Raw genomic sequence first — 13,961 nt, 5'->3', positions numbered from 1 at the left:
GGGCCTTTCAAACCACTTGCATCTTCCCCTCGAGCTGCTCCATCACTTCTGCGTGCCCTCCGTGTGCCTGAACCCCAGCACTTAGTCACATGCTTCTGAGAGCTGCTCCAGGCAGGAGCTGTACACGACTGTAGAGGGGTGGTTACAGGGTGGAGCAGTCCAGCAAGCCAGTGCTGCAGGCCGCCTTTCTTAACCTTTCCGAGGTGTGGACACCAGGGGAGACCCCACGGTCGTCGTCCCACCTGTCCACATCCAAGCTTGCTAAGAGGTTCCGGCTCCCTCCCTAAGGCAGCAGTGGGCAGACACTGGCCGCAGAACGGGTTGGTTGATTACTTTAATAGCAAAGAGCTGAAAAATGTCAGGTCCCACAAAGGAGAACTTGACCCAAGGGCCGCGATACATCTCAACCCCACAGGGGTGCGGGCTGGGCCAGGTAGGGCTGAAGGCAGTGGGAATGGGAGAGGCCCTGCTAGGCATGGGCAGACCGGCGTGGGAGATGATGTGGCGGAAAAACCGGGTAGGCAAAGCCTGTTCAGGTCTTGTTGAGCGTCCAGAGCGGATCCAGAAGGCTAAGGGGGTCATCGGTGGGCCTGGCAGCCCGCAGACCCTGCCCGTTATGGGCCTGCAGAAAGTTCTGCTTGCTCATCCGCTGCTTTCCTCGCAAGGAGCTGTCCAGGGAGAAGGCCTCCGGAGTTAGGGAGGCCAACAGCTCCAGGGAGGAAGAGGGGGGCCCCAGGCTGGGAGGCGCAGGTGCTGGCTGTTCCTCCTCAGGCTGGGGGACCTCGGGCAGCGGTGAAGAGAGAGGGGGTGGGGAGGAGGAGGGGAGCTGGGCAGACTCCGGGAGGCCGGCTGGAGGCAGGCCTGGGGGCTCTACAGGGGCAGGGAGGCCGGCAGCCGGCGAATCCAGGCCCCCGGCAGGCCGAATGCTGAGCTTGGCGATGGTGGCCTGGATGGAGCTGATGGGCACGTCTCCACCGAGAACCAGGTCCTGGGAGTCCTGAGGAAGGTGATTCTGTGGAGACAGAAGCACGTGAAAACGAGTCCACGGGGCTGCGGCCGGCCCGGCCGCCCCCAGGGGCGCCTTCCTCACCTTCTGACTGCTGCCTGTGCCGGCCGGAGCCCTGCCCGGAGGGGGCACACCGTGGCGCTGCAGCACTTGCTCCACGTGTCTCACCACCGCCTCGTGGCAGAACCTGAGGTGCAGCTGCAGCGGTGCCCCCGGCCCGGTCAGCTGGGCGGGGCCTCGTCACCCCCCCCCCCCCCCCGGGGCAGGCCCCCGCCCCGTCCGGCGCCCGCCGGCCCAGCCCCTTACTTTCTCCTGCAGCATGTGTTTCCTCTGCTGCCGCATGCGCCGCACCAGCCGGGGCAGCTCGGGGATCCCGTTGCCGGCCTCCACCTCCTGCACGGCCGCGTAGAGCAGCGCAAAGGCCCCCGTCCGGCCCACCCCGGAGCTGCGGCGGGAAGGGGGCGTGAGGCCGGGGCCGGAGGACCCCCGCGGGCAAGTGCCCGCTCCCGCTCCGTGCCTTACCTGCAGTGCACGATGACCGGCGTGTGCAGGGGCCGCTGATGCAGGTAGTGCGCGTGCACCTCCTGGATGAAGCGCAGCAAGTTGCTGGGGCTGTCAGGCAGGCCTCTGCGGGGGTGGGGGCAGGACCCGTGAGCCGGAGGGGGACCCCATCGGACGCCCCGACCGTCCCCACCCCGGGGCAGCAGACGCACAACTCGGGCCACGTGGGGAAGTGGAGGTGCACGAGCGAGCGCTTGAGGCTCTGGTCGCGGAACTGCAGGCTCAGCACGCGCTCCACGTGGGTCTCGGTGGCGCGGACGCTGCTCAGCGCCAGGCTCAGGGCACCGTGCACCATGGGCTGGCCCCTCTCAGTGGGGAAATAGCGTGCCACCTTTTGCTGAGAGAAAACGGATGAGGCAGTTAGGGCTCTCTGCAGGGTCCCTCTTGGGCACGCCCCGCCCCCTCTTACCTTCTCCGGCACCCCTCCCTCCCCCCTTACCTTCTCCATCTCAGCCTCGGACACCAGCATGACAATGACCGACACCTTCTGCTCGTGCACCATGAGCCAGAAGTCAGCGGCTGTGCCGGGCAGTGGTGCCTGGGTGGCCACCAAGGGCGGGCAGTACGGCGAGAGCCCCTCCACGCGGCTGGCGTTGATGTAGTCATCCTTGCCCGAGCGCAGCACCACGCGGTTACCGTCGTAGGGCATGACGTCCTGGTGCCGGTTCTTCAGCGAGTAGCAGCGCGCGATGGCGATGGACCGGCCCCGGGCGTCCTGTTCCTGTGCTTCCTGCAGCTCTCGCCACACGGCGTCCAGAGCCCCTGCGTCGCCCAGCTGGCCCCTGAAGGCCTCCAGCTCCTGCTGCAACTGCTGCAGCCTCTCGGGGCGCTCGTAGGGGTCCCGCTCAATCAGCCGCAGGGCCTGTGGCCGGCGGCCCTCAGCCGCGTCCACCTTCGTAGGCTGCAGCAGGGGCTGCCCGCCCCCGGGGGGCTGTGTGCCCCCGTGCTGACTCTCGGGGCTGGAGGAGAGCAGGTCCGCGGTCGCGGTGCCCCGGCGCGCGCACGGGGGCGGCTCTGCGGCGGGGGGCTGAGGAGGTACTGGGCCAGGCCCTGGTGATGGGGCCGGAGAAGGCACCAGGTGGGGGTTGGGCGTGGGCTGGCCAGCAGGTGAGGGACCTCGAATGGAGAGAGGGGCTGCCTGGGGGCCCAGAGGCCGGGAGGAAGGGGCAGGACCATATGCCAAGGTGGGATGGGGAGACTGAGGTGGCCCAGGGCTGGGGAAGGGCAGAGCCCCTGAATGGGGGGGCAGAGGGTCCTGAGAGGGGCCCGGGTAGAGCTGTGTGTGCAGGGGCGGCGTTGGCTGTCCCAGGACACCAGGCTGAGGGGTAAAGGGATAGGGAGGCTGGGGGGGCTGGGAGGGCTGGAGGGGTACCCGCCCTGGAGCCTGGGGTGGGAAGAGGTTCGGATGCTGGAGTGGAAGGGGCTGCTGGGGGTGCTGGGGCCCAAATGGTACTCCCGTGGGATGAGGATGAGGCTGGGGCTGGGGCTGGGGCCCCACCCTCGGGGCTGGAAAACCTGGGGGAATCCCAGGAGGAAAGTGGTGCTGGGCAGGGGGAGCTGTGAGGGGTTGCTTGGTCCCCAGAGGGTAGGTGTAGGGTGCAGGGAGCAGTTGTGGCTGCGGTGGGGACACCGGGAAGCAGGGCTGGGGAGGAGCAGGGCTAGGGTTTGGCCGTGGTGCCGTGTGGCTGGAGATGGGGGCCTGGATGCTATCTACCGTGGTGGTGGCTGGCCGAACCCCCATGGCCAACTCGGGGCCCGAAAACTGGGGAGGTGGGGCTGAGGGTAGGCCTGCCACCGGTGGGGGTGGCCCTACCCCCGCATAGGGGCCGCTCACCACGCCGTGCTGTGGGGAGGATCGGGGCACGAGGCCCAGCTCCGGCGTGTAGGCAGGGGCCGGGTAGAGGGCAGGTCCGGGGGCCATGGCCATTGCAGGGTGTCCCGGGGCCTGGGGGACCCTGGGTGGCAATACCTGGGTGTGGCCCGAGTAGGTACCAGGAGGTAAGGGTCCTGAGAGATAGTGGGGTCCCGGGCCTGCAACACTGGGGAAGGGGCCGGGAGGAAAGTGGAGAGGGGCGGCGGCTCCCAAGTAGGTGTCGGGTGGCCGCGGGCCGGCCACCACGTCTGGAGGCAGGCTGCGCAGCTCTTCAGGCAGGTCTCCGGTCTCTACCGCCTCTCCTTCCTCCCTCCGGGGCAGCAGCGGCTTCGGGGCTGTGGGCCGTGGGGGTGGCTTCTTCTTCAGCTCCCTGCAGAACGAGGTGAGGAAGTCAGGGAGCCAGACCCCTGTCGGCCTAGCCTGGGGTGTGGGGCCGCACCCACCTGTCCAGGAGCTGCTGGCGGGCAGCCTCTCGGGCCTGGCAGGTGGACTGGGCCCGTTCCAAGAGGGCAGCCACCTTGCTCTCCAGGTCGGCATAGAAGTCCTTGCCCTCCTGGGACTTTTTCATCAGGTCCTCGTAGGCTTCACAGGAGGCCACCAGGGTCTGCAGTGTGGACTTCCACCTGGGGGGCAGAAGGGCCAGCACGAGGTGAGCAGCTTAGGCCACGCCCCGGGCGGGAGGCTGGGCGAGAAAGAGCAGGGGGCCGGACACTGACTTTTGGTCCAGGTCACTGAGCACCCGCCGCACGGCCGCGTACTGCACGTTGGCCTCCGTCAGCGCCCGCAGCACGTTGTCCTGGGCGGCCAGGTTCTGCTCCAGGTACACCCTCAGCTGGTCATACTTCTTCAGCTGCTCCTCGAACAGCTTCTGCGGGAAGGAGGCGGAGGACAGACACTCAGGGCCTCGCCGCTTACAGGCGGAGCCCAGGGACACCCCCTGCTCACCCACCCACCTTTATCTCCGAGTGGTCCGTGGTCACCAGTGACGCGGTGATGTCATCCTTCTGGATAAGCTCACGCAGCTGCTGCTCCAGGGACACGCGCTGGTCCCGCATCTCCTGCACCTTGGCCAGGATGCGCTTCAGATTCTGCAGCACGGCCTTGTCCTCTGGGAGCAGCGGTGGTCGTGAGACCGGAGCCTCCAGCCCTGCCTCCCTTGCCCTGGGGAGGGGAGGGACTCACCTGGGGTGAGGGCTGGCGTGGGCAGGGCAGCCCGGACCTGGTCCAGCGGCCCGCTGAGCAGGCGCAGGTTACCGACGTGCAGATTCATGGCGCGGTGCAGCTCGCTGTTGGTGAAGGAGGCCTTCTCGTGGACCTCCATGTACTTGGCCCAGTCTCGCCTCACCTCGGCCAGCTCCGCCTTGGAGCCGGCCCCTCCCGCCAGGCTGGCCCCGGCCTGGCCCAGGGTCTCCTGCAACTTCTGCTCAAGCAGCTCATCCTCCTCCAGCAGCTCCCTGATGTCCTTCAGGGAGGCCTCCACATCCGTGAACACACCTGACAGCACTAGGGGGTGTCGGGGGAGGGGGGGGCGCAGTTCCTGAGGTAGGCACACTAGGCGCCTGTTTGTGTCCATCCCCAGGGAGACAGAACCGCCCACTCAGTCAAGGGCCCGTGTGTGACCCAGTGCTCGCCGAGCAGGGCACACAGGGCGCAGGGATCCACGGAGGGATGGAGGTGGGCGCTCGTGCCTAGTGCTCAGAAGTCTAACCTCCGTCCTCGGGGAACAGAGGACACGGAGGCGGCCACTACAGGTGACCTCCACCACCCACCTGTTTCTCCCCACTTGCTCACCCTGCATGGACTGGACAAGGTTCCTGACGGTGTCGGGCCGGACACTGAGAGCGGCACACTTTTCCATAAGCTGGGGCGGGATGTGGCTGTACGCATCAAGGTTGTCCACGGTCTCCGGATCCAACTGCATCGAATCCATGAACTGGCTGTGGGGGCAAGAGGACCAGGTGGGTGTTGACCTAACTTCTCACTCCTCTCCTGAGAGCGAGCCCCACCACTGAAACTGGGTCTGAGGTCCTAGCAAAGGGCAAGTTCGCATCCTGACTCTACCACTGGAGGTCTTGACCTGGCCCCACAGAACAGACCCGGGGCGCTGGTGAAGAAAATGCGACAGAGGGACACTGTCCTCCCAAGACCTGTGACTTTCACCCTCTAAATCCAGCACCCGAGACCACGGGCAGGAAAAGCAGTGCTAGGAAACCTGGTGCAAGAGGACATTCGTTATTCCTTTCCCTGCTGCAGGCAGCACTGGGGACCCCACAGACATCTGCTGTGTCACCTCCGGCCCCACACTCACTCCAGGACTTCATTCTTGTCCTCAATCTTGGCCATCATCTCCCGAAGCAGCTTGGCCTTCTCCTCACTGCAGAAGTGACAGAGCAGTTGTTGGAAACCTATGTCCTGAGACATCCCAACCCCACGTGTGCTAAGAACGGGGCCGGCCCCTCCTGCCCACCTGTACAGTGACGACGCTTCGTGGGCAGCCATGGGTACCAGTTTGGCAAAGATGTCAGGGCCCGTAACGGCCGGGTCTGTGGGGTTCACTGGTAAGGGCTTTACCAAGGGGGCACCTGGGAGGGAGAGGAACAACTGGAGACCAAGTCCACACAAGCGGAGTCTGCCTCTGTTCTGTCCTCCCGTCTTCACCCCCTACCCCCAGCCTCAGCCTCGGCTCAGCTCCAGACCTTTCACGGGCTGCAGGGTGTCCAGTACTGGGACAGCCTCGTGGTAGATGAAGTCATTGTCCTTTTTGGCAGAATTGTACCTGGGGTCAGAAGGGGAAGTGGGGAGTCCAGCAATCAGCAGGGATCCAGGACCTAGCCTCCCAGGGGGCCCACTATTCTCAGGTACATGATGCGGGCAAAGGGCCAAGACCCTTCCCAACAAGTAGGAACCGGGGCCACCACCGGCCCCACAGACTCACTTTCCCCCAATGACATCCATAGTGAAGCGAAGCGCATCTTGCACAGTGTCAGGCTGGCCCTGTAGGACAGGGAAGGTGGGGGGGGACGGGGAGTGGGGAGGACACTCAGCACCAAGTCAAGCCAGCGTCAGGACAAGCCTCAGCCCCACCATGTACTCTCAGGGCTCTGAGGGGCAGCCATGCTCTTCCTCAGCTTTACCTTGGCTAACTTGATGGCTTCATTAAGCTTGTCCAGGGCACTCTGGAAGTATGCGACCTGTACGGGGCAGCAGGCAGAGCCCGGTCTATCCTTCCCTCCTCCTGCCACCCCATTAAGCCCTGCCTGGCCATCGGGTGACCCATCAGAAGACCAGAAGCTGAGGAAGCAGCCAGGCACCAGCCCAGCCAACAGCTCAGTGTCACCCCCTGCCCCACCTCCTCAGGCCTCTTGGGATCAGGGTGAAAACAGATGGGACAACATAAAAGAAACACCAGGCCTACAGCCAGCGGTGGCCAAGGATGTGGGGGTGAGGGACGGCCAGGACAACCTCTCCTACTCGGTAAGGGAAGTTTCCCCTCTAGCACCCCCTAGGCTGGACTTAGTCTTAACCCCCTGCCGTGGCTCACTCACCCGCTCCCCGAACTTCTGCTGCTCCTCAGCCTGCTTCCCCATGTGCAGCTGGCGAGAGAGAAGAGACGCCACCACTTACTTCCCAGCTGTGGCAGCCCCACCCCCGGCCCATCCCCCCTCCCCCAGTGGTCACAGTGCTCGCACATGAGCCACAGCTGCAAAGTAGTAGATCTTCATCTGTACGAGCTTCTTCCAGTCCTTCTGGATCCGGCCCAGCAGCGAGGCGGTGTCAGGGTTCTCCAAGGCCCGGCATGCCTCCTTGTAGTAATCCACCACCTGGGAGCCAGGATGGGGCCGTGAGTGGGGGTCAGGAGTGAACTAAAGGCCTGCTCTCAGTCCCTTGAGGGCCACCACCCACCCCCGTCCCTACCTGTGCGCTGATGCGGGCCACCAGAAAGCTCTTCCTGTTGTCCAACATTGACTTCTCCAGAAGGCACTCCTGAGCCTGGCCCTGGACCAACGAATGCAGGTGCGTTCGCTTGTTTACCCGGAGATCTTACCCTTCCCATCAGGGGGACCACAGAGGGATTCCCCTCCCCTGTCCTCGCTCCTCCAACCTCCCCTACTCCAAGAAGCGCTGCCCCGCTCTGATCCACCGGGGCTCAAAAGCTCAAAGCCAAGGCCCCACTGCCATCTGCACAGGGCCTGGTCTAGGAGCCGGCACCAGCCGTCCCCATCCCCAGATTCAACCGGGCCCCAACAAGGGCACCTCCTCACCAGCATGAGGTTGACATTGAGAGTGAGGATCTGGCGGCTCATGTCAACGCTGTAGGCATGAGGGAAGTGCTCGCGCAGGTAGGCAAAGGCGCCTGCCGCGCACTGGAAGTGAGTGCAGGAGACCTTCATGCCCTGGGAGGGGAAGAGGCGGAGGATGGCCAGAGGCAGAGCCAGACAGCTGCCCGTGTCCACTCCCGCAGGACAGGACGCAAACTCTGGGGGTGAAGGACGCTCAGCACCCCTCCTGGGTTATGTCCTCTGTCCCACCCGCTGCCCCTCCCCTCCTCACCTCCTCAGACACCCGCTTGTCCATGGCCCCCAACATGGAGTGCAGTGCCCCTGGGGAGTCAGAGAACATGGTGTCAGGGCTGGCCCGGGGCCGCTCCCCAGGCTGCCCACACCTTTGTCAAGTGTAAGGCAGAGGGGGCAGTGTTGTCACTCACAGTCAGGAAAACAGGGATCTGAAAACTGGGGCTGCTGGCCCAAGGACACACTCAGAAGTCCAGCCTGGCCCCTCAGTCTGCTGCTCTACACCAGGCAGAGGTGTGGGTGTTGGAAGGAGGAGCTCCCATCCATAGCCCCTAGCCTACAGGTCCAGTCTTGAAGCCCCAGGGGTGCCTACACAGGACTCTGGGGCTCCCCAGGTGCCTCCCCTGAGCCACACTAAGGCCAAGTCATCAGGGCTAGCTGAGACCAACCAGAAGCCAAGGCAGTGCTGTCCAGTCTATGAAGACAGGTCGCTACTCCTGGCCAGAGCACACAGCAGCGACACCATGTGGCAGCCAGCCCAGTGGAGCTTCTCCCCAGCAGGTGGCTGCCCACGGCCCAGAAAAGAGGTGCTGGCAGAGCTATGGGGGAGGCAGTGAAGGGGTCAGAATCCGGGGACCTTCTGTCCATGAGCACACTGCCTTTGTGACTTTCTGCTGAGCTGAGATCCTAGGTTGGCGGGCCTGGGAGGTAGGGACATGGAGAAGGGGTTAGGCAGCTCACCGAGGTTGTAGAGAATGCAGGCCTGCTCATACTTGATGTCCTCATGGGCCACAGACTTGCCAGAGAAGATCTCGGTCCTGCAGACAGGCCACCCCCATCATCTTAAGGGAAGGAGCTGGCCGGGACCTTGAGGCCAGGTGATGGGACCAGCTACCCCACTGCAGGTCAGAGGGAGGCGTGGGGAGACCACACCAAGCCACTCCCCATCCTCGGCAGCAAGGAAGGGGGCGGGAAGGAGAGTAAAGGGAAGGGACACCCCCACCATCCAAACACCCTGGGCTGCCCAGGCACCCTCCAGTCTCCCCCCAGCCCTGCCTGCCAGCTCTTACCAGGTGACAGGAACAGCGGCCTCTTGGCCCGAGCCCATGGGGACCCGACTCTGCAGGTAGTGGAGCTGGCCTAGGTACTTGCGGAGGACACTGCAGCCCTCAAAGTCCCGTGGGACACGGACCGCATTCTGGGGGGCAGATGGGAGAAGCAGGCCTGCCATCATTTGGGGTAGAGTACAGGCAGGTCTGTCTGCCCACAGATGCCCAAGAAACATACATCTGAGCTAGGAGACTGCACACTCCAAGGGATGCAAAGAAAGCCCACAGCTAAACCTGTAGTTGTTCAACACCCATCCCACCAGCCAGGGCTGGCTGGCTGGCTCAGTCCCACCTTTCTGGAAGGCAGTTTTAAAACGTACATTAAAAATGTTAATGTACGATGTGTCTGGGTGGCTCAGTTAAGCATCTGACTTCAACTCGGGTCATGATCCCAGGGTTTGTGAGTTCCAGCCCCACATCAGGCTGTCTGCTGTCAGCTCAGAGCCTGCTTCAGATCCTCTGTGCCCCACCACCCCTAGCCTCTCTCTGCCCCTCCCCGCTGCTCTCAAAAAAAATAAATACTAGGAAAAAAACATTAAAGTACTTAATGCTGACCCACAGTTCTGTATCTAAAACCTACAGTAAAAGATACCCAGTAAAGCAAATGCGTGGATGAACACACAGGGTATTTATCACAGTATTATTAACAGGGCCAAATACTGGATGCCACCAAAATTTCCATTAAGGAGAACTGTTTAAATAAATTATGTCACACCTACCCACAAAAGAGAATACTCTACAGCCACAAAGGCTGAAGACAAGAGTCTCTATTATGTTTAGATGTTTATGACATATTTATCGTTGGGGGAAAAAAAAGTAACAGATGAGCAGTATGATTTCATTTATGTAAAATTACGTAGATAATGAGAGCCAACTAGGTATATACACAAAGACAAAAGATTCTAGAAGGTTATACACCAAAATGTTACATGATTACCACTGGGTCTAAGTAATTTATCCTATTCTCTATATACATAGAGATATGTATTTAATTATTTTTTATATTGAATACTTTTACTCTTTATAAAAAACAAAACTTTTCCCATTTTGGGGAAACAAAACAAAGCAGACAAAACCTGTGCTCAAAGAGAAGAGTAGACAACATACTCTCCAAGAAGCAAGTGCCCAACACAAAAAAGGGCTGGGCCGGAGGCACTGTGCATGCCCTCGCCCCCCAGCTGGGTGAACCAGCCCCCCCACCCCCGGACTCCAGGGCACAGCTGGCCAGCACCACCTGCTAGAAGAAACCCTCCAGGACACCACCCTGTGGAGCTGGGCTCCAAGACCCCTGCCTCAGAAGGGAGAGCTGGGGCCCGTCCCACTCAGCAGCTCTCCCCCGGGCCCCATCGTCCCCTCGGAGCAGGAATGTAAGCTCCCCTGTGGAGCAGCCTCCAGAGGGCGCAGAGCAAGGCGAAGGCTCACGGCCATGCTGGTAAGGTGTGACCGGTCCCTCAGGCCAGGGCCAGGGCGTCTGGAATCTAGTCACCACCCCCTCCCCATCAGAACCTCTGCTGTCATCAAATACCATGGGGACTTAATAACCTTTCCCTTTAGGCTGACGCCATTTTTCAAAGCGGGAGCCACATCTTAAGCAGCCACCTCTTTGAAACAACAAATCTGATGTGCTAGCTACACATTTTTTAAAATACTCGATAAAGCGCATACAAAAAGGTTAAAATAGAGAAGATTTGTCTTTGTACTTCCTAACACCATCTTTGGGAGACAATTGAAGCAACGGAGCCTCCCTCCAAGCCACACAACTCCACTGGCACTTTTAATCCAGCCAAGAAACGCGGCCCTCCGTGTCCCACCTGCCATGTTCTCTGTCGCCTACACACGGAGGAGCCAAGCAGAACAGGAGTCAGAAAGGAAGCTCTGAAGCCGCAGCACTCCCATCACCCTCATGAGCCCCTCACCACGCCTGCCAGCTTTATGCCCTGCAGTCACAGAACTGAGAATTTCGGAGTTACAACTGGAAGGTCTTCTCAGAGGACGACTCTCCCAGCCCCTGCTTTTCAGGTGAGGAAACTGGGGCCAGATCGCACAAAGAGGGTTGCCTATAGCTTCCCAAATTATATCCACCCTCCATTTGAACTGCAAATCACAGAGTCATGGTAAAAGCTTAACTTCACTTATGCTGACTCTGCTTTGCATGTCTCTCTGCTTTGACACATTTTCTGTAATTCACTAGACCAGTGTTAAAAAATTGCTGTAATAATTTAGTTATTTTTTAATTTTTTTTAACGTGGAATTTATTGTCAAATTCATTTCCATACAACACCCAGTGCTCATCCCAACAGGTGCCCTCCTCAGTACCCCTCACCCACCCTCCCCTCCTAATTTAAACTCTTATTTTCGCTTCATGTACTGCTGAACTTGGGAGGTTTTTTGGTCTGGATTATACACAACAGTTTGTTTGCTGAAGAAACACAAATCCAGTCCAATTCTCACACTTTCTGGATAAAAAAAATCAAGTCCCGGCTAGAGGAAGTAGCTATCCTAGTCTCTGTCCTCCCAGGGCCTGGGAAGAGCCTTGGGTCCTGGGCCGGTGCTCTCCAGCCCACTGCTCTGTGCAGGCCGCCTGCCCCACACCTGAAAGAATGTGCCGCAGAAGAGGTTTCGGAGACCGGGAGGAGTGCTGCTCCCAGGGCGTGGCATGCGCACACAAAATGGTGGCAGTCCTGGGGGTTAAGATTCTCTCACTGTTTGCAAACTGTCCAAGTAAAACCTTTTTAAAAAATTTATGAGGAATATTCTGGGAAGTGGAAGAGGAGGAAGCAGCAGAAACCTGTGCCCACCAAGACAACAATGGCACTGGTGGAATCTGTCTGAGGTGACTATTTTGGAGCTCTGGAGTCTACTGAAGGCTTGTAGCTCACAGAGGAAGGCTTAGGTGGTAAATTTTGGTGAATTTTAGCTCCTGGCACAGTAGCAGCTACCCAGCCCCCAGCCCTGCACGTGTTTCTGGAGCAGCCTGCACAGTCTGTGGGAGCCAGAGTAGGCAGCAAGGACTCTGTCCTCCAAATACGGGACATCTGTGCTCTGATCACGGACTGCTGCTTCCGATCTCAGAGGAGCAAAGGGGAAGGTGGACAAACACCTCCCTCCACTGCTGCACCTTCCCTCAGGTGGAAGTGACTTCAAAGGGGATTTAAAGCTCCAGTGCTGGGGGACCTGGGTGGCTCAGTCGGTTGAGTGCCCGACTCTTGATTTTGGCTCAGGTCGTGATCTCACGGTCTGGGAGTCTGAGCCCCATGTCAGGCTCTATGCTAGCAGCGCAGAGCCTGCTTGGGATTCTCTCTCTCCCTCCCTCCCTCTCTCTCTCTCTTTCTCTCTCTGCCCCTCCCCTGCTCACAAGCACTCTTTCTCAAAATAAACAAACATTTTTAATAAATAAAACAACAGTACTTCTCCTTCCACTCACCCCTCCATTTGTCTTTTTTCCCTTCTGTGAGCCAGACTGACATGTGGGAGCCAGACTGACATTCGAAAGCAACCATATACACAGGGGAAATGAGAAAGTCACCATGCACATCCAGGGAAAGGCACAGGCTTAGAAGACTTGAGAAGACCTTAAGTTCAGAAACCTCAGCTAATTCTTTTTCTTTTTTTCTTTTTGATATTTATTTTTGAGAGAGAGAGAGAGAGAGAGTGCAAACCAGGGTGGAGGGGGTGGGGGGAGGTTTGCAGACAGAGAGGGAGACACAGAATCCGAAGCAGGCTCCAGAATCTGAGCTGTCAGCACAGAGCCTAACGCAGAACCTGAACTCATGAACCATGAGGTCATGAGGTCATGAGCTGAAGGTGAATGCTTAAGTGACTGAGCCACCCAGGCACCCCTAAACCTCAGCTAATTCTTGACACACAGGCTACAACAAAAAACAAAAAACAAAAAGCCCAGCAAACCCCGAGGAAGGGAGAGATTCTGATTTCCAGAGTCACCGCATCATTAGGTTCAAATGTCCAGTTTTCAACAAAAAAGTACCAGGCATACAAAAAAACAAACAAACAAAAAAAAAAAAAAAAAAAAAAAAAGGGAAAGTGTGGCCCATTCAAATGGAAAAACAAAACAAAACAAAAAACCAGAAATTGTCCCTGAAGGGGCACCCGGATGGCTCAGTTGGTTGAGTGTCCAATTCTTGATTTCAACTCAAGATCTCACTGCTTCATGAGTTTGAGCCCCCCATTGGGGCTCTGTACTGACAGCACGGAGCCTGCTTGAGATTCTCCCTCTTTCTCTGCCCCTCCCCTGCTTGCACTTTCTCAAAATACATTAACTTAAAAAAAAAAAAAAATTGCTCCTGAAGAAGACTTGGTGGTAGATGTACTAGACAAATACTTTAAAACAACTATCTTAAAGATGGTCAAAGAACTGGGGCACCTGGGTGGCTCAGCTGGTTAAGCATCCGACTTTGGCTCAGATCATGATTTCATGCTTTGTGAGTTTGAGCCCCACACTGAGCTCTGTGCTGAAAGCACACAGCCTGCTTCGGATCCTCTCTCTCTCTCTCTCCCTCTCTCTCCCTCTCTCTCCCCCTCCCTCCCTCCCTCTCCAGTTTGTGTGCTTACTCTCTCAAAAATAAACATTAATAAAAATAGAAATAAATTTTAAAAAGAAGATGCTCAAAGAACTAAAGGAAGATGTAGAGAAGGCCAAGAAAACAATGTAAGGAAAGATGCAAATATCAACAAAGAGAAAATGTAAAAAGAAACAAAAAAAAAAAAATCTGAAGCTGCAAAGTACTATAACTACACTGAAAAATTCACCACTAGACTGAAAAGCAGATCTGCACAGGCAGACAAAAGAATCGGTGGACTTGACAATAGGACAACTGAAATTACCAAGTCTAAGGAACAGAAAGAAAAAATACTGAATAAAAGTGAACACAGTCTAAGGGACC

The 13,961-nt window shown here is 58.4% G+C and overlaps 1 protein-coding gene across 4 annotated transcripts in view; it reads right to left on the bottom strand.

Annotated features, from left to right (window-relative positions):
• Window positions 1-321: 321 nt before the first annotated feature.
• PTPN23 (protein tyrosine phosphatase non-receptor type 23) overlaps window positions 322-13,961 on the bottom strand; it is a 35,299-nt gene continuing 21,659 nt past the window's right edge. For all 4 annotated transcript variants that reach the window (XM_042978810.1, XM_042978811.1, XM_042978813.1 and 1 more), the window contains 23 exons: window positions 9,022-9,149; window positions 8,693-8,769; window positions 7,992-8,041; window positions 7,703-7,834; window positions 7,356-7,436; window positions 7,130-7,261; window positions 6,986-7,033; window positions 6,575-6,631; window positions 6,376-6,434; window positions 6,137-6,216; window positions 5,908-6,022; window positions 5,749-5,814; window positions 5,232-5,377; window positions 4,623-4,943; window positions 4,394-4,548; window positions 4,157-4,308; window positions 3,884-4,063; window positions 2,007-3,810; window positions 1,720-1,904; window positions 1,529-1,633; window positions 1,313-1,451; window positions 1,091-1,204; window positions 322-1,012 (listed from right to left, as the gene is read on the bottom strand). In XM_042978810.1, coding sequence (XP_042834744.1) covers window positions 533-1,012; window positions 1,091-1,204; window positions 1,313-1,451; window positions 1,529-1,633; window positions 1,720-1,904; window positions 2,007-3,810; window positions 3,884-4,063; window positions 4,157-4,308; window positions 4,394-4,548; window positions 4,623-4,943; window positions 5,232-5,377; window positions 5,749-5,814; window positions 5,908-6,022; window positions 6,137-6,216; window positions 6,376-6,434; window positions 6,575-6,631; window positions 6,986-7,033; window positions 7,130-7,261; window positions 7,356-7,436; window positions 7,703-7,834; window positions 7,992-8,041; window positions 8,693-8,769; window positions 9,022-9,149 — 4,806 coding nt within the window. In that variant the 3' untranslated portion in view covers window positions 322-532. The remainder of the gene's footprint in view (window positions 1,013-1,090; window positions 1,205-1,312; window positions 1,452-1,528; window positions 1,634-1,719; window positions 1,905-2,006; window positions 3,811-3,883; window positions 4,064-4,156; window positions 4,309-4,393; window positions 4,549-4,622; window positions 4,944-5,231; window positions 5,378-5,748; window positions 5,815-5,907; window positions 6,023-6,136; window positions 6,217-6,375; window positions 6,435-6,574; window positions 6,632-6,985; window positions 7,034-7,129; window positions 7,262-7,355; window positions 7,437-7,702; window positions 7,835-7,991; window positions 8,042-8,692; window positions 8,770-9,021; window positions 9,150-13,961) is intronic.

Source organism: Panthera tigris, chromosome A2 (genome assembly GCF_018350195.1).
Source record: "Panthera tigris isolate Pti1 chromosome A2, P.tigris_Pti1_mat1.1, whole genome shotgun sequence".
Lineage (NCBI taxonomy): Eukaryota > Metazoa > Chordata > Mammalia > Carnivora > Felidae > Panthera > Panthera tigris.
This window is presented reverse-complemented; position numbering and strand designations above follow the sequence as displayed.